At 42.8% G+C, this 25,263-nt stretch overlaps 1 protein-coding gene across 4 annotated transcripts in view; it reads left to right on the forward strand.

The window, feature by feature from the left end:
• Window positions 1-1,539: 1,539 nt before the first annotated feature.
• The window catches only part of PLCB1 (phospholipase C beta 1), a 406,198-nt gene continuing 382,474 nt past the window's right edge, over window positions 1,540-25,263 (forward strand). For all 4 annotated transcript variants that reach the window (XM_074817193.1, XM_074817194.1, XM_074817195.1 and 1 more), the window contains exons 1-2: window positions 1,540-1,937; window positions 13,793-13,870. In XM_074817193.1, the coding sequence (XP_074673294.1) occupies window positions 1,839-1,937; window positions 13,793-13,870 (177 nt within the window). In that variant the 5' untranslated portion in view covers window positions 1,540-1,838. The remainder of the gene's footprint in view (window positions 1,938-13,792; window positions 13,871-25,263) is intronic.

The following is a 25,263-nucleotide window of genomic DNA, read 5'->3' on the forward strand; positions in this document are numbered from 1 at the left end:
CAGGAGTCTGTGGTGTCATCAGATACCATCATGAATTGTGATTGCTTTTCCCTAACAAAGACTGTAAATGTGGCCAGGCCAAGTGAAAATGTATTACGGACTTGTGGAGAAAACTGCCACAGAGGTGCCACCATCCCCGGTACTTCTCCTAAACAGTTGATTTCAGTAGACTGCTGTGAAATCAAGTGCTTTAAGGGATTACGGCTAAATACTGCAGCATCAGTCCTTTTTGCTCTTATTTTCTGGGGGATTTTAATATTAGTATTTTATTTTTATTCCTTTACATACTGGGATGAAAAGGCCATTGTGAAAACGGTACTGAAAATCCCTCTCCCCTACCCCCTATCACAGAGCAATCCTGTTTGACTGCAATCCTGTCAGTGCAGTCAAAGCCAGAATTTGTTATTGTTTCTTTAAGTCGTGGCAAATGAACGGAAATGAAAGCACAGCAGTGAGAGAGCAGACTTTCATCCTGACCAATGTGACACCTGCATTTGCATGGAAGGTTGGTAAGAATAAAAAATAGATCAAATGGATTAATTGGCCTTGGAACGTGTACGCTGCCTGCACGGACTATCATAAAGGAGCAGATTCAGCTCCCACTAAAGGCAATTAAATGTTTCTTACTGAAGGGGAAGAAGTTGGAAGAGGCCCAGAGGAAGAGCTTTAACAACTCTGTAACTAACAGTAAGAGCAAATCAGGAGTCCAATACGCCAGTTTTGTAGCTTTTTAATTAAAAAAAGAACATCTCCCCGCTCAGATTGTATATACTTTTACCTAGTAATTTTTTGAAATATCATTCCCCTGAAATGGAATCAATTTTTCTTCAAAGACATTCTACATTGTTTGCTTTGTCTGTAGTAGAAGTTTGGCCTGCTGCCCCAGAATCATAAGGGTCAGTTGGAAACCTCTGCAGAGAAATTAGAAATCTCATATGCTGTGTCATCTGATGCTTTATCTCTGCTACGACTGCACAGCGGCTCTCACAGAGGGCAGGTCATCTGTGGAGCGCATCGAACTTTGTTCTTCAAAAACCTTTCCTTAGAAACGCTGGCTTCAGGATTTCGCTGGGCGAGAGGGCGTTTTACCATCGTTATGCCGATCGAGTTTAGTATACCTAAAACTGAATTAAGGTCATGCTCTGAGGAAGCCCCTTCATCTCATGAGAGCAAAACGCTTTGCTAAAGCAATCCCTGCGCATTGAATGCGGGAAGTCTAGACGGGGATTGGCTGTGCCGCTCGCTTTACATTTTGGGCATCCCATTCCTCTCTTCGCCTGCCCTTCCCCTCTGCTTTTTCCCACATTTCTCGGGAGGAAAATAGACTTGGAAGAAGGCTGGGATAGGCCTCCCCCCCCACCACCCCGCTCCCGCCTTGTGCGGAGCCCACGGCCCGGCGCGGCCGGTCCCGCGGCGATCGCCAGCAGGTGGCGCCGCGGTGCTGCCGGCGCGGCGCGGGGGCACCTCGGGGGGCCGAGCCTGGCGGGGAGGAGGGAGGAAGAGGAGGAGGAGGGGCGGGAGGGGAGCGGAGCGGAGCGGGCAGAGCCGTTCGCTCCGTGCCCCTGCGTGTGCGTGGCGAGCCGGGTGTATATAGAGGATGTGCCGCTGCACGGCTCGCCCCGGCCGCTGCCGCGTCAGGTCCTTCCACGGCCGGCGGTGAAGCCTTCCTCGCCTTCGCCGCCTGGGCAAGCCGCTTCGCCGCCCGCTCCAGGCGCGGCTGAGCCCAGCTACCGGCCTCTTTCCCGGGGCCGTGTTCGGCGCTCCGGCGTCCCCCTCCTGAAGCGGCCGCCTCCCGCGGCTTCTCCGCTCCGGGGGGAGAGCGCGTCAATGCGGTGCAGATGGCCGGGGCACAGCCAGGGGTGCACGCTCTCCAGCTCAAGCCCGTCTGCGTCTCCGACACGCTGAAGAAAGGCATCAAATTCGTCAAGTGGGACGATGTGAGTGGCTTCCCCCGCGCCCCCCCCCCACCCCCCCCGCCCCTTCTCTGCTTTCCCTCGGGTTATGCAACGCGCGGGGCACATCGATCGGGCAGGAGGGCTCCAGCACACATGTTGCGGTCGCCCGGGCCCGGCCCCGGCCCCGGGAGGCAGCGGGGAGCCGCGGCGGGCCGGCCCTTGGGGCACCGAGCGCCCCTCGCCCCGGGGAGGAGGAGGGCAGGTGCGGGGCGGTGGGGCCGGGAGTTGGCGGCCGGTCGGGAAGGGTCGCGATGGGTGTCCCTGCCCGAGGCGGGCGGTCGCCCCGTGGGGGCCGGGCCGGGCCGAAAGGCGTTGTTACACCGCCGGCCGGCTGCCGGGCAAACTTTCTCCGAAGGTTCTCCCGGCGCTCGGGCGGTGCGAGCTGTGTGGAGCTGGCGCCTGCCGCGGGCGCCGTCCTCTCCTGACTCCCTCGTTCTATCGTGCACGTTGCCACCTCTGTCGCCGTAACGTAGTTGTTTCGACTCGTGCCTTGTCTTTCTTGTTCCATCTCCTGTTTCCTCCTCCCAAACTCCTTCCTTCTGGCTCCTGCCCGCCTTGTTGTCTCTCTGGTGGGGTTGTCAAGCTCTGGACACGCTCTCCCAGGGCTCGCTGTTTCAGTATCCCCGCTCATCTTCCTTCCTCTACAGAAGGCACATCTTTTTTTCTTGGCTCATTAGGGCATGAGACTTCCCTTAAAATCGCATCCACTTCCCCCTTACCACTTGCTGCTTCCCACCCCTTTACCCTTGTATTGCCTCATAGAGGAGAGGAGCGTGGTTTTCACTTCACCTTTGGCAGCACAACTCGCAGGCTATGCCCGGGACCGTCTCAGAGAAAGGTAGCCTTTCTCTGTTTAGCTTTCCTTTTCTCAGTGCACGAAAGTAAGCCTGCTGTGCTGCACAGAAGGAAAACAGAAAGGACAAGACCTCTGCTAGCCTTTGCGTCTACAGTACACTGGGTGTTTGTGTCTCAGCTGTGTGTGGAGGAACGGGTGCCCCAAAAAGTCTCTGCGAATGGTGTCTGGAGGCAGAGGGGCATAGGAAGACTCGAGCTGTGGTGGAGGAGTGGTTGGGAGGGAAAGCAGGCAGTTCGAATGTCAGAATTGTTGAGGATAACTTGTTTTGAGAACCTTAACGTGGCTCTTACTTTGTTGTGGATTTGGTTGTGCTAAAGACATCTGCAGCAACAACTGGAGGGACAACAGAGAGGGAGAAGGAGCAGTTCATGTGTCTAACAACTGTTCTTGTCTTCTTATGTATCACTGTTTTGCCGATGCTTTCAGCCTGTCCAGCAGCCCAATGTATGAGCCTGACCTCTATAAACCTGTGCTAAACACTCAAGGAGGGAAAGAACACAGAAAAACTGAACAGCTTGTAGTGTGAAATTTTATTTACAATAATAAGCTACTATATTTTTATAAGCTCAGCAACCTGACCTTGTCCGTGGTAGTAAACATTGGCTTGATACAGGTTATCCATGTTCGGGAACTAAGCTTGAATGACGTGCCTGAGAAAATGTTTTCCTTGGTTTGGTGTTTTCCTTAGTATAGGAAAAGGCAGCACAACCTCAGCGTTGTCATTGCAGTTGTTGTTTTATTTCTGGTAAACTACCAAGAAATTTCCACAGGTATATGTAGAGGTCAAGTTAACAGTGATTTAAGTCTCCAGACTGAAAGTCCAAGCAATTAGGCAACAGTTTTAAATTACCAGCTTAAGTGTTATTTCCCAAGTAGTATATTGTATACGTAGAATTTGAAGAAGAGGTGTTCTTCATGCACAGTGTATGTTCAGTGGCTGACCTGTCTGCTACGGACTAACTGGAAGACAGGTTTTCAGTTGTAAACCTGAAGGCTGCAGTAATAAAATACAGCTAAATTCTGGCAAAAGATGGGCATTTCAGGTTAAAGGTGTTACTCAGCGATACACAGGTATTACCTGGACTGTGTGACTGAGATGAGAGAGAGTCCGGTTGTGTTAGTGAGTGCTTTCATTAGCAACCTTGTGAAAGTTGATGCCTATTTAGCCACCCTGTGTGATGAAGAATACTACATTAACTCATTGTTGACTGTGCATTGTGTGGATATGTATGCATTTCCCACCCCCAGCCCCTCTATCTTGCCCAGAGTGTTTCTTTTCAGCAGTGGAAGCCCCACAGAATCCAAGATTTCAAGGGAAATGAATCTCCTTTGGCAGTCTGGCTGTAAGAAGGTCTTCGGACGAATGCACGTTCGGTGACTTTGAAAAGTGTTTGCCATTGAGTAGCCAATAACCACTTCAGAGACTTTGTTTTCTATCAAATTAATCTGCCTGAAGGGTTTGTAAAAATGATGATTATTAATCTGAACCTCTGTGGTCTCTCATGTAAATAGGCATGCACAAACTCTCTAGTGAAACAATAGGCTGTAATGAGAAATAGTAAACTACAAAATGTAACAGTAAAATAGAATCGACCATAATGAGTACTTTGGCTCTGCTGTGCTAACAGGGCTGTTGAGAGGAGCGAGGCTCACATACTGATGTTTATTGCACACCATTTTCTGTTTACCGTTTCTGAGGGAGAACGGGAGTTCAGTTCTTCTGCTCCGCCTGTGCACCAGGGCAGCATTCATTCCCGGCCAAGGCATACCCTTGTAGTACACTCCCTGCTGTTCTGTTTTGCAGTTTAAAGACGGCTCTATTGACTTTGCCTCACGTTTCATAAAGCAAAAGAGTGTTTTTGGTGAATTCCTATGACTTGTACCAAGTTTCAGCCCAAAGCAAAATTTTTCCAGCTGAGTTATAGACCACTGAAAAGTAGTGGGTTTTTTAAAATGGGAACGCTGGAAGGATTTAAACCAGAGCGTGAGAGGCTTGTAAGGAATTTCATGGTGTATAGAGTAACAGTTGTTAAATAACGTATTTGCCAGCTTTTAGAAGGATGCTGCAGCGTGGTCTGCAGCACAGTCTGACAAAAGCTGTAATGATACAGACTTTAAAACCGATCTACCCATGCACTTCCCATCCTGAGCTTCTAGTAGCTCTGTGCCTAATTAGTAACTCGGAGACTGCTGATCAGTAGGTGTGGTACTGACATTATATGGACCTCCTCTCCGAGGAACCGCAGTGAAGTCTGCTACATGCTACACATGAACCTCACACAATGCCTGCTCCCCCCTTTGCCTGAGTGACGATGATCCAGTTTGAAAGAGAAACGCCTTGCCTGAGCTTTGCTAAGAGGAGAGGAAGAGGTTACATCAACCGCTCAAGATCACATACAGGCAGGAGGTGGAAGGCAGGCAGCTCGGGAGCCTTTTAATTCCATTTCCTCTGCGGACCATCTTCAGTTTCTAAATTGTAAAAGCATTAAGATCAATTAAAAAGTTCCGGCTTTGCAAGACAAGTCGCAGTTTTGTGCATCAGGATCGGCTGCAGTATCACTTACCCCATCCAATGCCTAATACAGTCTAGTCACGAATTCTGTTTTGGATCAGGATATAAAGCACTAAAGTCAAACAGATGATTGTGGTCCTGTAACTGCTTTTCCTCACACTGTTTCTGTTTTATTCTAGAACAGTGTACAGGTCGGAAAACAAGTTTTAGAGTTAACTCGTGTTGTTGATGTGTAGATTAGGTTCACAAGGCACATAACAGAACTAGCTGATGTTTGAATAGGTGAAAGATAAAAGTGCCTGGTTGCTTGGGTGGGTTTTTTTGTGGACGTGTGCGTGTGTGTGTCTGGTTTAAGATGCTGGTTGGCTGAGCACTTGCTTCTTCAAGTCATGTTTCTTCATGCTGCCTTCAGTTGGGCCTTAATAACCACTTCTTCCTTACTACTGGGAAGAGACTCTGAGTCTCTTAAGTACTGGTCTGGTCTTTGAACAGATGCACTCTCATTCCTAGAGAGAAGTGATAGCTGTGAGAGAGGGGGAAGGCTTAAAGAACAACTGACTTGATCCACTCTACTCTAGTGAAACACAGGTTATAATAGCTTTTCCTGATGAGAGTTTTAAAACAGTTTAATAAATAAATAAAAAGAATGCAATTAAGTTCATGGGTGAAGCTTTTTTGTAGGGGATTAAACTTAATGTAGCAGAATGTGTTGCTAACTGAGAAGGTTAATGAAACCTGAGTATAAAGGGCAACTTCTCTCAGGACTGATCTGATGTCTGAAGGGGCTGAAACCTGCCTTGGCTGTCTTTTTTTTCTTTATTTTTCTCTGGCCTGTAGTGGGAACAAGCTAGACATAACTGAGTTAACAAATAGCTCAGCAGCTAGAGCACAGCTGAACCGATGTTTTCTAAAAGCAGTAATTGGCACACTGAAGCAAGTTAATATGATGGTGTATATTCAAAAATAGATTTGTTTTCAGTTCTTGCTTAAAGGCTTTCTTATCTTCCCTAGTGATAATATGTACTTTGCATAAAGAATTTGACTGATCTCTCTGTGGCTTACACTATTTACTTTTACTTGCAAGTTAACTATATCAGTAAGGTAATGTAACTCTACCTAAATTGAGGGACATGATTCCAATTTTACAGCCTTTTTTTTTCTGAAAACTTTAGTGATGTAAACAAACCTCTTGATAGGTAATGTTCAGTGGCTACAGCACCTCACCAGGTCTTCCAGTGAGCAGCAAAAATGAACGTAGGTCTTTCAAGTTCTATTTTAATGCCTTTCTCTTAGAACACTTCATCGTATTTATAAAACATTTTTGAGCTCAGGCGGTGAGTGCTATGTAAAGTTTTGGGGCTTCTTTATTTGTTTAGAATCTTTTAAAGAAGATTATCAAGAGTACGAGATACATCCCCTTTAACCTTACAAGTAAATATAACATCAGAGTATCATTATTATGGATAAGCTGAGATCAAACAAAGAAAAAACCTAGAAATTTTTGGAAGTGATTTTAAGATGTTGATGCTCAAGTAACTTGGGCTTTTTCCTGCCTTTTTTTGGTTGTTTTTAAACTCTGCTCAAGTCTGTCACTACAGTACATGACTGAGGCCATGAAAAATGAACAATCATTGTTCTGTGCATATAAAACAATAAACTGAAAAGAGTTTGTTTTTTCTGAATGTTTTCAGTCTGGAGGGAAGAAGTTAGTCAAACATTCTAGAGGTTTTGTTGCTTTTTCTTTCTTTGTTGCTAATCTTTATGGAGTAAACAAATATCAGCTCTGTGCTATATAAAAATATTTTATCTAAATGAGTAGACGTTGTGGTTTTGTTTTTTTGCAACGTAGGAAAGTAATCAGATTGAGTTTAGAATCTCCCAACAGTTAACATTTAGTAAAGAGGAAAGCCTGAACTTGGTTAACTGCATTGGAAAGCTCTTGCTAACTTTATCTTGGGGGGAGGAAAAGATTTGGATCCCCTACAGAATGGTTAGATGCCTGCCTTAGAAGATCTGGTGAAGACTTCACATGTTTAAGTTGCAGATAACATCTGTGTTATTGTAGTGTCTGAGCCCTCTGAAGTGTTAGTAGATAGTAGGGAAACTGAAAACCAGAAAACGACTCTTAAGTAAATGAGGAATTCTTTGTGAAAGGGAAGGTAACGGTGAATTTAAGTTGTGCACTGTATGCTTTCTTCACTTTAATGTTTCAATGCTGAAGACTTTTTTTTAAATAGTGAAATAGAGTTAACTAATCATTATGGAGTCTTTTATCTATTATAAAGTAAATGCTTCATAAGCTCTTTTATTTTATTTTCACAAGAACAGTTAGGTGACAAAACGTGTTCCCAGTTGTACTGTTACAGGTCCAGAAAAAGAGACCAACATAAAAAATGACTAATTTTAAATCTGTGATTAGATGCCTTGGACCTAATTTTCAGACTGCACAGCATTATACAGTCAGATGTTCAGAATGCCTCCTTAGTGACTTCAGATGAATTTGGGCTCAGCATCTCTGAAAATTAGAAAATGAAATGTGGAAATGCAATTCCAGTAATCCCTCAAAATCAGAATATAGCATTTATGCCCATGAACAGACTGGTTTAAATGATTTGCTCAGCATCACATGAGAACTCTCTGGCAGAGATAAAAATCTGGCATTTGGCTACTTTTGCTGTAAAGATCTCCCTTTATTCCTTCTTTCTTGACTGCATAATTTGCAACATCTACAACAAATAAGGACTTGTGCAGACAAATCAAGACTACATGTGGCAAGGCTATAATGAGCCCAAGAGTACGGACATCCTGAGAAATGACAGGGTAGTCTGCTTCTGAGAAACAAATCCTGCTCAAAGTAGCTCTTTTAAACTTGCAGGAAGTTAGTCTTTAGCAGAATGAGGACTTCTGTCTTGTGGTTGCCATCATCAGAGTTTTTCCAGGGTTTAACCACTCTAATAGTGAAGAATATTTTCTTGCATGTTCTTATTGAACAAGTGGGATTTCATTTTATGGGTCCTGTAAACTCAATTCTTGTTTTGATTTTTTTTTTTATTTATTTTTTCCCCCTGCTTCCAACCTTCAGCACTCCTTTCACCTTCTCCAACATTTCCTTCTTGCAGCCTGATCCTTTACATGGCAGATTTGGTTCTTCTGCGCTCAGTGAAAGAGGGCATCTTTACCCTTCCGGATTATTTCAGGGTTTCATTGCAAAACCGGGGGATGGATACTCTCGCCCTCTCACTCCGAGTTCAGCTGTCAGCCTAAAGAAATTCATAGTGCTAATTGTTCGGGTAATCCTGCTTAGTTCCAGTCTGAGTACACCCGGCTATTATGGAATTTAACAGCTAATCTATCTGCTGACCATGTGCAAACTGTGGTTTTGCTATCCCTTCTCCTTTACTCCTTCTCCACTCCTCCAAGCCTGCAATCCCCCTGGCTTGTGGGGTGGCAGGAAAACTCTTTGCAGGGACTCTCCCCACACCTGTCCCACAGCCTTACACCCTTCCCTAACCATAATTCAAGCCTTTTTGCTAAAGTGAAAGAAAAGTTTCAGAATATTTTGCCTGTGCCAGAAATAATCTGTATTTCTTAGCTTTGTGTTGGAAAGCAGTTTGGCAGAAATTTTCCAGGAGAAGGTTCAAGCAAATGAAATAATGATGTGTGTAAAAGTTTTCAGGTTATATTTGGGGATGTTTGATGTCTCTCAAAATCTGAGGCAAAACCAGGAAACAACAGTCTGGTTTAATAAGACAGTGCCCTGTTGTAAGGGCTGAAGATAAAGGCTTGGTCTGCTTTTCTTTTAAAAATCTGTTGACATGAAATTTTGACTGCAGCTGTTTCTAAGAAACATCCTCATTATCTATATATGATTTATTAAAACACATATTTGTCTGACTCATGGTCTTGCTAGTTGACAAGGTACGTGTAGATTTTCATTCCCCTGTAGGTACTTTAAGATCCATTAGGAACTTTTCATCTATGGCAGGACTGACCTGCTACTTGCACCGCAGGCACACTAGTCCTAGCCTGTGACATTCTCTGATCATTTTAACACTGAACTGTGCTTGGCACAACACACAGAGGCAGTAGTGTTATGCCCTTGCCTTAATGCACACTGAATAAAGTACAGAGTTCTGGGAGCAACGACCAAAGCCTGGGGTGTAGGTGGCAGAGTGGTGCGCCCTTACGGAGCCGTTCTTTCTTAATTGTGTCTCTTCAGGTCTTACCATTGGCGGTTGAGGAGTAGGGTAGAAGGCTCCATCTCTTGTGGCTGGATGCACAGCCTGGTCGTGGGGGTGCTCTGAGGACTAGGAAGCATGGGCGTACAGTCAGAAAGGAACTAAACCAAGGTTTCCACTCTCTTCACTGTTTGGCTTTGTATGATAGTCTTTATTGGTCAGTAATAGCAAAATGAAGGTGGCACTTTTCGCTCGCTGATGTAAGGTGTAGTCTAGGGGACCCACACTTAAAATCAAATGTTGAAACGGTTACCTAGCAGGAACTTAAATATGGATTTGTCCATTGATCTTCTGTGCCTGTGTTCTGCTTTGCCTCATTGGTAAGGATCCCAGAGTTCTCTGTGGCACTTTGTGGGCATAAATTTGAAGCCTTTTTGTTTAAAAGTACGAAATAAAGCATATTGCTGATGCAGGATCTGAGGTCGTACAGCCAATTAGGAGGCAACTTAACAGAATAAGCATAGAACAACCACATTACTTATTTGAGGCTGGAGGAAAATAGAAGATTGGCCCTAAGTCAGCAAATAAAAAGGTGAGGAGCTTTTGAAGGTGAAATTAAAAGCCCCTTAGAAAAAGTATTCACTTAAGTTTAGACTGGTGTGATACGCTGCACACTGGGACTGCCAGGTAGTCTTTCTGTTCAAGGAATTTGCAATAACAATCTGTCGAAAACCAACCCACAAGCACCCACGGGTGGCATTTCAAAAGCCTGATAACCCACAATCATTTGCATTACTGACTGGGACACTGTCTTTCTCTTCTTCCTCTCCCCTTTCTGGTCACAGCTGATTTTTGCCTTGGTCACCTCCTCCTTCTTTTCTTAAATACTTGGAAGTGTCTCAAGAATCTGGGGCTCCTACCCAAAGGGCTGCTTGCTTTGTTGACATCCAGAGGATTGCAAGAGCTGTGCCCCAACTAGACATTTAAATAAGTATTAATTTCAAAACCCATCAGCTTTAGAGATGCACAATGCTGACACTTCCCCCCCCCCCCTCTGTTTTACTCTCAAGTTCTGTATCGGAGTGGGTTAGGGAAGAAATGACCATCTGCTCCCTATTAGTTTGTCCTTCAAGTTTTGTTTGGTTATTTTTTCCCTTTATATATTGTGTCCTGTCTGTTACCCTCTTCAGAGTTGTGTATGGTTAGTAAATCTCTTCAGGGAAGTTAAAAGATAGGTCAGCTCTTGGGTGAGGAAATTGAATTAATAGGCTTCAGGGTACTCTCATGAATGGCTGCAGGTGTGTCTTCTGGGTAGTAAACCACAGTTACTCCCATATAGTACAATAGTTCTTGTAAATAAATGTACCAGACAATTGGCATTTGAAACAAGTTTCTATTTCAGACCCTTGAATTGCTCTTCTTCTTGAATGTGTACTGTAGAAAAGATTTTTCATGTATCTTTTTGATTGTTGCCTGCCTTTGCAAGCCCTGATTGCAGAGCGGTATTAAAAGCAGCAGACCTGTTCCACGTGAGAAAGGACTCCATGTTACCGTGAGCTGGGGAGAAGGGCTTGCAGAGCTGACTAGAGAAGTTTATTTCCATTTCTCTACACCCAGAACTAAGAAGTGTGGCTTTTGGTGGCAGGGACTTACAAGAGTTATAGTTAGCTTGTAGAATATATAAAACATTGTGCACATGCTGCTGTTAACTGTGTGGAAGAGTTCCTAAGACACATTACACAGTTACACATACAAAATTAGTCTCAGATCCTACGTTTGTATACAGCATGACAGTGTGGGGTTCTTGTGTTCATCAGCACGTTAATTGTGCTATGCTTAATGTCACAGTAATATAGTTAATTTAGAAAAGAGGCATTATCCACAACTGCCTTTTTTAAATTTAAAAAACCAAACAACTTCTGGAGCACAGAAGATCTTAAATTAAAGCTCATCATTATTCCTGTCATGATGAGGTTTCTTTTACGTCACCTGATAGATACTGAAGGCTCTTTCCCCTCATCATCTCCTTCTTTGAGTCTGATTATAGTCAACCTTTTACAATCCACACCTACAAAAGTATTACTTCGATAACTGTATGTCATCAGCACAGGCAAATCCAAACAGCTTTTGGGTTGAAGCAACTGATTTGAAGTTATTAACCAGCAAAAATTGTTTATTCCTAGACATAATCACTTCATGCTTCTTTTTTTCCCATCACTTCCTTTTCTTCCCCCTAAAAGTTGTGTATATCTCATCCGACGGCAGAAGGTCACGTAGTCTTTTTCTTTCCTCATTTTACATACTTACACACAGGCTGCATGGAACATAATGAAATAAACTGAAAAGGAGAGTTATACCTCCAGAGCAGGGTTTTTTTTTTTCCCTCTTTTTGAATGGCAGAGGTTTAAGAACAGTTTTGTAGGAGCTTTTGGATATAGGCAGCCAGTCAACATCTCTTCGGGGCCTGGTGTATTTTAAAAATAAATTTGCCTGTTGCACTCAAACAATACCTGACTCTCAGGTGTACAAGAGGCTAGAAACTATGGAGAAACAGGCAAAAAAAAAAAAAGTACAAATTCTGTATGTCTTTTCTCTTAGGGGAAGTGCATACAACACTGTTTTCTTGTAATGAGGAAAAGGGTCAGTGATGTGTTGTGAACGAGCTCTGATCCCAGCTGGGGTGTTCCCGTAGCAGTGCCTGGCACAGGTACAGCCGCACTTGTTCCCAGCCTCTGAAAGCTCACGTGGCACCCATTTGGGTGTCAGTGTACCTGTGGCACAGTTAATCCACAGCCCAGATCTTCCAGTTATAAAGAGAACTTTTGCACTCATTTGTTTATTCTTCTACTTTTTCCCCCTCAGGCTTCTGACTGGTGCTGGGCCTGTCACTTAGCTTCTTTGAGTCTTTTTTTTTTTTTCTAGCTGTAAACTGGGAATAGTTCAACTTCCCTGTTTCACAGATGCCTGTTGCTGGGAGGTTGGTACTCTGTCACAAAGGACTGTACTGGTGGCATGATATAGACAAGTGTTGCTGTCTTGCATTGGAAATGGCACTTGCATAAGTTAGTTTTTATTTATGTATGATAATGTCACTTCTATCAACATTATTTGCACTTGAAAAAACCCCACACTTTGGTTTAAATTTGAGCCTATTAGAGCCCATTTTTTCCTTAAAGGAATATAGACTGACCTCACATACTGCTGCTTTGGAAATAGGTGAATGCTAAAGCTGTAAAATACCTGTAACACTTCAACAGAAATATGCATCCTTTTTGAGGAGGAATTGTGTGTTTAGCCTGGGTTCCTGTGGAGATAGGGCTTAGGCAATTTTTCTGTCTGCCTGTCTTCCTCCTCCTTACTGTGCTCCCTCCATAACTTTTAAATTGAGTTTGGCAAACAGGTAGAGGTCTCAAGACAACAGCGTTTTTACAGTTGTCATGAAAAATAGTGGAGGAAAGAGCAGAAGAATCCTATTAGGACCAGGCTGCACTGATGTCAATTATTGTTAGGCACCAGGGAATCCTGATGGGTAAGCAATGTCACGAACGCCCACCTACAGAAAAGGCTTCAGTTAGAGGTTGTATCTCCCAAGTCAGGTACCTGCTGTCAGTCAGAAGGCAGGAATATGTAGGTAACAGGCTGCTTTACTTACAGTACTTACAAATGTGCTTGGTTTTAAATGACCTGAGTTACCCGAGTAGACAGGTTTTCAACTGATTTGAAGGTAGGGTGGAATATATATATAGTCCCAGTAGTAAAATCTTCATAGTTTGGTTGTAGAAGAAATAGAAGAATACTAGTGGAAAACAATTGTCAGAGGTCTTAATGTAGTGGATGCTATTCCAGGTTTTTTAGGCAAATTCAGTCTTTGTATGTTAAAGTCAAGCTTACAGGCATTTAGCTCTTGTCTATATCTGAAGGTTAATTTGGATCAAGGTGGGCAGTGGACTTCTTATATCTATAGTATTTTCCTGTGTGGGCTCTAGTTTGACAGTTAGTGTGTTATGTTTGTTTAACTTCATCTACTTCCAGCTTTTCTGGAGTAACTCCATGTGTTGACAAGTCTGGAGTTACTTAGTGCTGTCTTCTCAGTAATGGAAATATATTATGTCAGAAAAATGGAGATTAGGCAGGTGATATTAAATTCTTTTAGTGACATCTTGCTAGTGATACCTTCAGGGTAATTTCTAGATGTTGCAACTCATTAATATAGGTGGCAAAGCAGCTGGTGCATAATTGTGTGTTCTGTGTGCTGACATGGATTTTTTTGTTTGTCCTTTTTTTCTTCCAGGACTCCACTGTTGTGACTCCAATTATTCTCAGAACAGATCCACAGGGATTTTTCTTTTATTGGACAGATCAAAACAAGGTAAGAGAAAAGCTTCCTGCTCCAGAATGGTTCTTTCTGTTTTCTGTGGTGTGACAGGCAGGCATCAGGAGGATTTGCGTGCTGGTCCTGGCACAGCAGACAAGCATTACATCAGCATACGTTCCTCCGCTCTTCTGGGGAGCAAATACAACAGGCCTGTGGCTCATCCCTGGTGCACAAAACGTGGAGAGTTGGATGGTAATGTCTTGAAAATTTCCAGCCATGTTAATGATCTGATGACTGGTGAGGTGTATAATTGTGCTGGTTTACAGGCAAGGATCCATTTGGGATGCTTTTGTGGTTCGTAGTTGGCTTGTGGTTTCTCTGTCTTGCCTTCTGTACACTGAGGATGTTGCTGTGGTGCATGGCAGACCCAGGATTCCCAGAGGCCAGAGCTCCTTTTGAATTCTTCCTCCTGAACTGCTGTGTGCTCCCTGGCCGTGCCTGGTGGGCCACGTCACAAAGTTCTTACTAATCCTCGCTGGACACTTACTTTCTTTCAAAAACATTCCGGTATGCTTAGATCACTCTTACGGCTGGGGAGCTGTTGGGAAAGCTCACGGCCTGATTCATCGCTGCGTTACTCCAGTTTCACATCCGTGTCACCCCTTGAAATCAGCACTGTCATGTTTCCAGCTGTTGGAGACTGTAGAGCTGAGCTGGGGTGAGAGAGTGTCAGTACCCTGAGCAATTTGGTGCAGTTTGTTTCATATACCGTATCAGACATATAATAGAAAATTATTGGTGCAATTGTTATAGCAAAATACTGTATCAAAACTAGGAACTGAACGAGCTTCCTCCTTTTTTACAGATGAAATTTCAAGTGCTTATGAAGTAAGTGCTTGTACCGGTTCCCTGTTGAAAACGGTGTTAGAACTTGGTAGTGCTTGAGCTTTGGCCTTGTGTTGGAGTATATGCCAAAATGAGTAAATACCTACTTGTAGTATTCTGGCTACGGAAACCTGGTTTACCAGTTGTGTAGCTGTTTTTCAGGAGTTCCTGTTGATTTTATGTTTAGACACCAGTGCAAAAATTGCTTGAGGAGGTGGCAACCATTAAATGTGCAGACGGAACAGGCAATTTGCTATTACATTAGATCATATTTATCTTCCTATGTTTGCTTTTTAGAGGAGATGGAGCACAGTTTTGAGTCAGTGTATTTGGAAATCATATCATGGAGTTATAATAAAAATCTTGTCTTTGCTTGTGCTTGTACAAGGTTGTGGTGGGTAATAGTGGGTTCATCATTGATAGTCCAGAGATGTTAAATTACTGCCCAAAGAAGTGAAGTGAATGCCCTCAGAAGTTGAAGGCTATGACTGATTTACACCAACCCGGTAGCTGTGCCAGAACACAGTACAGTCTTCTGTTTTGTTCCTTCCCTTGCATAAACTAATTGTATAAGCCAAAAAATAACGGTGAACTTTGTAATAATAAATGGAAACCCAGAGTTGATTGGAGAGTTTATTTCACTTTTAATATGTTTGGCACTAAGACCTCCTTCAGTTTCCTACTGTTGTCTGTAAAAACAATGTCTTGAAGCAGTTCTGTGAAGAATAGCTATTTATAGAATTGTTGTTCTCCTATTGGTGAAAAAATGTATTTGTAATGCTCAGAGCATTTTCTAAAAGGTTGGGTATTTGTACGAGACACGTAAGTGTCAGTTTGATTTTTAAACTTGCAGATCAAGCCTCTGCAAAGAGGCAACAAGAGGGATTTTTTCTGGTTAATAATTCATGACAACTAGGTGAAGCTTGTTGCTAAACCCCATCCTAGCAGTGTCTATCTAAAGAAAGAAAATTATTTTTATTGGGGTGCTGATAGTGCAAGGACCAGGAAGGAAATGCCACTTTCTGCTTTTGCAGAGAATGGTTGGGTTCATGTTTATTGTGAAATTACAAATATATTAAAATGGAGGTTATATAGGAAATTCTCTTCATTTTCTTCTCTTTGTGTAAAGTGATCCTGTGATGACAGTGGAACTACATGAAGAAATAATAGCAGGGCAATGTAAACTCTGTGATTGCTTTCTCTTTTTTTTCCCCTAATTATTATTTTTTTTAAGCATTTTCTTTTATCATAACCAGGGCCTGTTATTTTCTGCCTATGGAAGGATAGGCCTTGCTAAACAAAGGGATGAACCCAGAGAAGCCTGCCTGCCAGCATCCTTGGTCAGACACATTTTCCTGGGAGCTGACTACGAACAGGTGTAGAGATGAGGCACGAGTAGCAGTCATTTTTCTAGCCATTTAACTGTCCCATGTGCCAGTTGCTGTGCAAAGCAGTAAATTACTGCTGGATGATGATATGGCTTTTAAATTAGGAATCTGGCTCCTTTGGTTGCTGCCGCCTTATCAGTAAAGTTACACAAAAATGACGTGAATCACTGGAGGGGAAAAAACAAACAAAACAAAAAACCCCACTCCCCTGTGCTAAGTTTTTATTTAGCTTAAGGAAGCGGTGGTTGTAGCTCTGCAGCTTTCTCTAACTTATTGGCTGGTTGAGCTGCTTCTTGCATTGTTTTCTTATTCCCTTCCTTTTCTTTCTTCTTTGTTGCAGAGAAAGGAAAATAATATGAAGCGTCTGTTGTCCAGCAGGATACCTGGACAGTCTTTTAGATTGTGCTTTGTGCAGTCAGAGCTCAAAGTTCCTGGTAAAGATGCATGTTGACTGCAGCCCTCCATCAGTGTAACTGACCCCATCTTGTAGTTCTCCATGAATCAGCAACCCTTGCAGGGTTTCCAGCCCAACTGGCGAGTCTGGATAATGCTGGAGTCGAACAGATGATGGGTCAGAAAGGCTGCCAGTGAAGTCATTCTTACCAAGAAGTTTTATATATGTGACCAGTGTGGACTCTTAACTTACTGTCCCCTGTAGCTTTCTGATAAATTAGTAGCAAATTTCCTACTTTGCTTGCAGGAGCCATATGCTCCTAATAAATCATCCTAGGTCTGTGGTTTCAGCCCTGTGAAGATCCATCCCACTTAATGTTATGCTGAACGGGAAGACTGTAAGGGCGGCCACTCTAGTGGTATCAGTGGCAGTCAGTGGCAGCTGGGCTTAGTGGTGCCATCTTCTCGTCATTTGCTTCTAAGAGCAGGAACAGAACTTTAAAAGAAGGCAAACTGAAGAGGGAGAGAGCCCCCAGAAGCCTGTTTTGCAGCAGAGTGGCCATCTGACCACTTACAGGCAAGGCAAAGAGTAGACTAATTGCTCAAGACTCCTTCACTGCAAAATAAGTATCCATGTGTCTTGCTCGTTTCTTCATGACTGTGTGTGATTTGACCATTGAATTATGTTTGGGCTGGCTCCAATGAGTCCTGCCAGGTACCCAGGTCCAGCACAACTGCTTTTTGACATTAACAAGAGCTGTATTCAAGTGGTTGATCAGACTTCTCTGTTTGATGACTTTATCAGCAGAGTAAACAGTATCCTGTGATGGAAATGTATACAGGTTCTTCTGACCACGTGCCATTTCTTTTTGATTTTTATGTGCTCAGTTCACTTTCGGTGCCCATCTTAGTATGGTCATAGCTGCAGAGAAGGTCTGTTGAGCAAGTTCATTTAAGCTCAGATCTTACAATTTGGTAATAGTAATGTGGTAGCCTGCAGTTCACAATGCTTACTGTGTATTTGCATATTTAAGTATATTTTACTGTCACCAGTAAAGATAATCCTCCAAAATAAAGTTGTACATAGCATTTTGCTATCTTCTGATAACAAAAAGGAAATTTAAAACCTTTTGTTTTAAACAGATGGCAGGACAGCTTTCCAATTTTAATTGTATTTTTCAGTATGAAATTCTTTTATTGCTGAAGGTTCTGGAATATTTTCTTCATCTGTATGCAGAGTGCTGGCTGATTTCATATTATTACTTGAATGATTCTCAACATGACTTTTAAAAAAGAAAAATTAATTAATGTGACAAGCTAGCATCTGTTACATATCTTATTGTTTCTGTAATGTTTCTTAACTATAGCAAAACCAGACAGTATTCATTGCATTGTCTTATTTTTATGACCCGACTAAAACATATCTCAATTTCTTGCTACTTTTTTTTTTTAAATGGAATGCCATTTCTTCCACTTGTTCTTATTCTGGTCATGAGTGTTGAAGAAAGATAAATCACAACTCGACCAGGTGAACAGAAAGTCTGCTAGAATAGGAAGGAGTGATAATAAAAAGCGTTTCTCAGGAGATGAGAAGAGACTGGAAGCATTTGGTGTGTTTAACCTAGCTAGCAAAGCAAAGCCAGAGAAAGACTGTGATTCTGTCTGTGAAAGAAATGTATCAATGGATGCACGGGCAGAGTAGGAGAAGAAATATGTATTGTCAGACAGTTTGTGCGTTATTATTCTTGCATCCTTTAGCTGGAAGTTATGTTGCACAATCAAATGGATGTCAGGAGAAGACACTTAGCTGTTGACTCAGTGTGGTTCTGACACTGCCCGAGTAAAGGAGTAAAAGGAGAAAAGCAACTAACTGCTTTTATGGTGGAGCCATTTAGTTTTTTAAAAGGCTGAGGATGGTGTAGTATGCTGTCCTCTTCATCTCAGTAGCACATACTCATTTATTCCAATTTATTTTTAGAGCTAGGTAACTACACTGACATGGCAGCATGCTGAAAACACAGAGGATGCAGACCCAGTCTCTTCCACAGCACTATGGAAAGAGATCAGCTAACAGTCTGTGTCATGAAACTAAGCATAAGCATCCAGTCCTGGGGACTGAACAGTGATTTCTCATACCTTCTGCAGAAATGCTGTTGTAAACAGATGGTGATCCCATTTGTCCGAAGGAAGTTTTGTGCTGAGAAACTACTGTGAGTGCTGAGGTGATACCTGCTCCGTAGGAGGAGACGTTGTGGCTGAAGCTTCCCTCCTCTGCTGGTTGCAATTAGAGCAGTAGCACAGCCCAATTGAATGGTTTAGTGAGAAGGAGTCCTTGCTTCAGAGGCTTGCTTGCACAATTCATACCTCAAGCTTTTATGTATATATGTGAGAAGGTGGGGTGGTGAGACCACAGTGGTACAGAAGTACCTACAGGCAGCTGTTTCCCCCAGCTCTGGCTTGCTCAGACTGACAGGCTGGGGATGTCTGAAGACAGAGAGACTCATCTTGTACAGCTTTTTAGTAATGACAGTTTTGCCGTTTTCAAGGGAAGGAGTGTAGGGGTAGTTTCTCCTGATACAGGGACAGGCCTGCATTTATGTGTGAACATCACTGGCAGAACTGGTACTAACGCACTGTAGCTTAGCCACAGAATGTGAGCTTGCTACATGAGCCCGTAGCAATAATTCTGTGCCTTGAGCTGGAGCTTTTTCATTTAGTGAGGCTACATGAAGTGGTTCCTTAGGATAAAAGAGAAGAGGATTTTTCTGATCTGGAAGGTCCTTTTCCCTCTTGTGTCATGAGGTGATCATGAGTTTCTTGGGGCCTGAAAACCCAACACACAGACCGCAGAGCGAATGTGTGAAGTGGAGCTGAGGGCTGCAGGTAGAATTCTGTAGGATTAGGCTTGGCTTCAGTACGTTTATAAATTCTGTGTCAATCCCATTGCCCTCATCCAAATGAAAGATGATGTGGCATTTTTCCAGCTGCTGGAGATTTTGGCTGTGTTATTTAAGGGAGTTCTTTTGTGTCTGTTTTGAATCAGGGCTTTAAAACAATTGGGTCAATATTTGTCCTGCCCTATGGGTCAAAGATCTTTTCATTACATCTGTATAGTTTTTACAGTGCATTTGACAAGCACACAATAAAGGCTGAAGTTAATATATCAATATTTAAAATATAGCTAATAATTTAATGAGAAAAATGTAATATTTAATAGTACTAGGTTTAAAAATACCTGCTCCAAACCCCAACTGTTTGGCTTAATTTTTTCAAGAGCAAGGTTACTCAGTGATGCATCTCACAGCTGAAAACATCCAAGAAGTGCATCATTAAACATGTATTCACGCTTCTCTTTCCAGCATGTAAAAGGGGGAAAAAAAAGCTGAATAACTAGACCCTTTGAAGAACTGAGATTGTAAATATCGTTAATTGAATGAAAAAAGATGGTGCATGTCTCTTCACATAAGAGATTATTTTAACATGTACAATGAATAACTTGCTCTTTTTCCTCATTCTTTTAGCATTTCAGCAGTCAACATCTCTTATTGTTAATTCTGTTTGATAATGGATATTGGATACATGGGCCTCTACCACATGGTTTGTTATACAAATGGATTTGCCTTTGCTTTCGGTGCAAAACACAGGAGTCAGAACGACTTAGATCCATGTACCACACGGGCATTCTACTGGGCACTGAACAAGACTTGTATATATTGAGGTCTTTTTGTAGTGGAGTTTTTTTGCTGATTAGTAGCAAATTCTGTATTAGACGACTTGTGTTCTTAGTGCTCTAGTACTCGTGGTGCTTCTTCATGGACTCCTGTAAAAACATTCTGTATAATCTACATATGCACATTCTCTAGTGTCAAATGGGCATGAACAGAAATAATACCAAAGGGAGGAAAGTTTGTTACCAGAAGGACCCTTTTGATAGCCAATTATAATCCTTTCCTGCGGAAGGGGAAGTTAAATTCATTCCATGAATGATGTTGCTCAAGACTTGCTCCCTGTGGCACTGTTCCTTTATGCATTTACTTGCATGTGTGAACTGAGTGCGAAGCTACAGATGGATTGCCTTTGATTTTTGAGGGTGGGGATTACTCACTATATTTCAGTTGGAAAGTGAGGGGTTTCAGGCTCTTGAAGGTGGAGGAGGTCCCGTGGAGGTGATGTTAGTCTTTTGGCACAGTTAGATGGAGTTGGGATGGTATCTGTTTTTCAAAACAAGTCACATGGTGGAAGAGGTGACACAGAGTAGTTTTCGCTGGAAAGCTGGATCTGGACTCCCCTGGGACAAGGAGTTGGGGTGATGCGAGGTTTTGCTTCTCAATGACACTGGAAACTGGGAGTAAACCTGAAGCAGCTAGTAAAATAATAGTGGTGGCACAGCAAATAATCTGGGCCTTCTCCTGGGTTTTGCAGTCTTTTTGGTTGATGTGGTGTAATGTTAGGAGCCACCATAGTGGCATTAGAAACTTGAGACCAGGGATGATGTTGCTGGAATGCAAACGGAATTTTTGGGGGTAAGAAAATGACCCGTAAATATTGACATGCAAAGTTGTGTGGCTATCAGGGTTTTAATGGGAAACAGAATAGAATCTCTTCAAGGATGCAACTGCTTGCTAAGGGACTGTTGTAACCATTAGGCTAAGCAGTGCAGAATTGGGAGGTGAAATCCTAAAGGCGAGTTCTTCCCCCCAGTGAAGATGCAGTTATGCGATATGCAGCATAAAAGTCAACTTGGCAGAAGTAGAGAAGCTAACTGATCTGTAACAGGAGTTCTCAGCTTGGAGGTCCTGACACTGGCTTGGAGGAGCTGAGGGTAAAAAGTATTCAAAGGTTGAGCTTCTACCTCTGATAGCAGCCCGAGTAGTAATCCTGGAAAGTTCACCTGTGTGCATTTGCTTTCTCTTTAATATAGAAATAACTCCTCACCTGTATCTGTAAAGGCAGTACCTAGGAGTTCAGAAATAAATACCAGTACATGAGCTAACACCCATACTGATAGGTCCATGCTGGAAATGGTGTGCCAGTGGCCTTTTCAGTGAAGAACACTTCCTCCTTGCTGGCTTTCTGACAACAGAAAATGTTGTATTTTGAAGTGAGGAAAATTTCTGGCTCCACAGTTAACACAGTAGGGGAGTCAGTCTAGCAACAGTTCATGGTCACCTGAAAGTTGCAGCTCATATTTTTTCACAACTGCTTAAAAATCGGCATGTGAGCGGAATGAAAGAAGACGGGGAAAGTGGTAGGGGATTGCCACAGGTAGCGAAAATGGGAGGAAATATTTCGTGGAAGTCAACTTCCCATCAGACTGCTGATTTCATTTTAAAAGGAAGTCTCTCTGCTTTCAAAACATGGAAATTGTTCAAGGCCCATTAGGGAAATGGTACTACATCAAACACGGAAGATCTCTAATAAGCATTTCCCACTGCTAAATATCTCCCTTATTGTTGTGAGGGAGGCAGGAATAGAAAATTAGTTTTGGGTTTAATCCACAACATAGATCCGGTTTCTGAAATGAGGAAGCCAAAAAACTTCAAAAAGGGAAGATGACTCTGGAGTCAGCCACATTTAGAATGGTTGAATTATCAGGTACTAAGAACAGTCCTAACATATTTTGTGGTATGCAAGAATCTTATCCTTGCTGTCGAATTCAAAGTGGGCTGTGACTTTCCTATAAAGATGCGATTGTAGGTCATCTTTTGTTTTGATGGGCTAAGACTTCGTAAGCTTTGGTTGTAGATAGCTGTAAATGTTAAATGCTCCAAAAATTGGAAACTTGAGGTTTTGTGTAAGAGACCTTTATGATCTGGCTGCTGGAAGCTGTTTTGTTGTTACAATTTTCAGCTTAAATATTTCAGGGAAGAAAACTTGTGGCCAAGTCGACTAGCACACATTCAAGTGACTTCTTCAGTGGGTGTCTGTCAAGCTTTCAAATGCTGTGTGACTTAAGTAAGAGTTTTCTTACAATTTGCATCTCATCAGGTCGTAATATCATTTCGTGCAGCAGTAGATACTAGGCCTTAGCTAACAGGAATGTGTGCTTTTAGGAAACAGCTGGGAGTCGGGAGACCTGGATACTTGCCTCCTATTGGTCGTGATTTGCCATAGTTCAGCACTGGGCTGCTCCACCTTCCTGTGCCTGTTTCCCCTTCTACCCTGACTTGGTCTGTTGGAGAAGCCCTCTGTGAGTAGGGCTGCACCAGGGACAGCCTGTTACTGCCTCATTATCACCTGGTACAGCGTGGTTCCAACCTCGGCAGCAGGAGTGCTTTGGTGTTGGAGATGTTAATGTCTTCTAGCTGAGAAGGGCTCCTGGTAAACGAAGACAGCTGTGTGTAATGAGCTAGCCTTTCAGTCTCTTTTCTCCTCCTTAATTAAAAAAGTCTTTTGTGTTCATGCCTGCAGCTTGTAGATAGATTTGGTTGAATATGTAGCATCGGCTTTGCTGACTGACCTATTATTAGCACGGTTCAAAAATTGGCTGCTAGGACATCAGCTCTCCTGATCGTTGGGAGGATAACTGATCTCTCGGCGTGCCTGTCAGATTGCCTTCTCTGCTGAAGCTCTGCCAGTTCCGATACTTCTCTTTAATGCTTCATATCCTAGCTGTTTCCCCTCCCCACTATACTTTTAGGCTTTTGTGGTTATTTTCGTTTTTAAAAGTCTGTGTAAGAGATAGTACACTGAAAATAATGACCTTTAAATAGCATATATGCTGTCTCCATACATGTGATATTCCTGTGTGAGCGTACGCACTCCGCTAGTAATTGGTGTTATGTGATAAAGGTGTTTGGAAGTTTTGGTTTGGTGGCTTTGCTTGCTTGCTTGCTTGCTTGCTTTGTTTTTAAGGAGTTTGAGAAAAGTTCTTGAAGTACAAGTGACTGGTAAATAAGGCAAGTGTTAGTGCAAAACTGACATTTACTTGCTTTAAGGCTTTTTAACATTAAAAATGTGGACTTGACCCTGCTTTCCTCTCCTGCCTTTTGCTTACCCCTGCAGTCTTGGTATTTTACAGCAGCTCTGCACGCTTGGCAGCTGGCATCACACAGAGCAGAAATGATAAAGCCCTTGGTCTGTATGTACAGTAACGATGTACTCCATAGTTCAACAGTGCCTTCCTGTTTGATTTGGGGTTAGTGTGTAAGGACAGAAGATGCTCTGTAGGATCCTTTCCTAGAGAATCTTCTTTCAAGTCCCATCTTCTTGGCTTTAATGACAACTTTTATTATATATCCCAGTACTGGGAAGACACACAAACCACCTCATGCTACAAATCATAGGAGTTTTAGGTTCACTGTGTGTGGCTGTGTGGCTGTTATTTTTGAGCATTTCTAACTATACAGATGCTGTTTACATCGCCAGTCTCCTCCAAATATTCTGCTGGATTAGAAGGTCTGTAAAATCTGCAGGCAGCCTCTGCCAGTGGTGGGTATATTATCTTGTCTGCAGCCTGGCTTTCCGTTTTCCTGATTTTTTTTTGTGCTGCTGTATGTCCTCCAAAGGCAGCAGTTTTGCTATGAAAATTCTGAACTAGCTCTGGAGGACATGAAACCCCCAAAAGAGGGGAGTCTGTATCTGAAGCAGGTGTGCCTTCCCCTGGCTGTGTGTTGTGTACGTGTGCATGTGCATGTGCTGTCAGTAGGCAAACATCCTTTTTTGCCTTTTCAGAGTTAGGGCTCTTCACCAGGCAGGAAATGAGTATTCACCTGTATTACTTCTTCTAATTAATCTTTCTGTGTAGGCACGTTTTCCAGTTTATTATGACTTCTTGACGTCATTGTCGATCATTTGCTTATTAGCAAAAACCAATAATGAGCGTATGTTCTCCTCACTGATACCTAGTTTATGACATTGTAGCTCTACTGATGTCAAGTCCTTCCTCATGCACTGGTGCTGGGGGGAGGGGGTAGGGCCTGTGATGTAGAGTATGTAGGTTTCTGTTTTCATTCATATCGCAGGAAAAGTAATTTCTAGTATCTGAATTTCTTAGTGTGGAGATTGAGCCTGCTTTTAAGACTGGCACGTGCCTTTATCCAAGATGCATTCCTGTGAGAGGAACAAGATGTACTATTGTACAAGAGAATTGTTAGTGGTTGAAGAACATATTTAAATTCTGAATCTCCGGGGCATGTTAAACCCTTGGCTGTCCAATTAGCCCAATAACAATTTTCTCTGGGGCGGTATATATAACATTGCTATTTCAAGGCTGCAGTTATACACCAAAAGTGAAATTCTACCCCTGCACCACATCCCAAAGAGCTCTTGTACTGTCTGGGGGCTGGGGATTACCAGAACCTACCCTTGATTTCAAGGCCGGTCACAGTGCGTCTGTAGAGCTTTAGTGAGCCTTTTGCGACCGCGGTGGCTGCAACCGATGCAGACCCCATCAGACTGGTGGTGTGCTGCTGACTGGTTAGCACTACATCTCTGCCTGCTCCAGATGACAGAGTCTGCCTCAAAACCAGACAAGTCCATGGGTTGTTAGCTGATACTGCACAGCTGTGCTGCCAGCTATTTCAAGTACTGTTTATGGAAAGCTAACTCGCAGCTGACCTAGGTGAATGCTGTCTTGCTGATGGCAGTATGTTGAATAAACTGTGTGAATTGTAAAGTATTTACTTGTACAATGTGTCCTCTTAAGAGGACTATGGATAATTTGGAGAGGTGGTTTACTACCCAGGGAGCTGATTATCTCCGATTGATAAACAGCAGTAAATGCTGTTTAACAAAAGTAATAATAAAAATATTGATTAGCGGCATACAGCTCTCTGGTAC

Source organism: Strix aluco, chromosome 3 (genome assembly GCF_031877795.1).
Source record: "Strix aluco isolate bStrAlu1 chromosome 3, bStrAlu1.hap1, whole genome shotgun sequence".
NCBI lineage: Eukaryota > Metazoa > Chordata > Aves > Strigiformes > Strigidae > Strix > Strix aluco.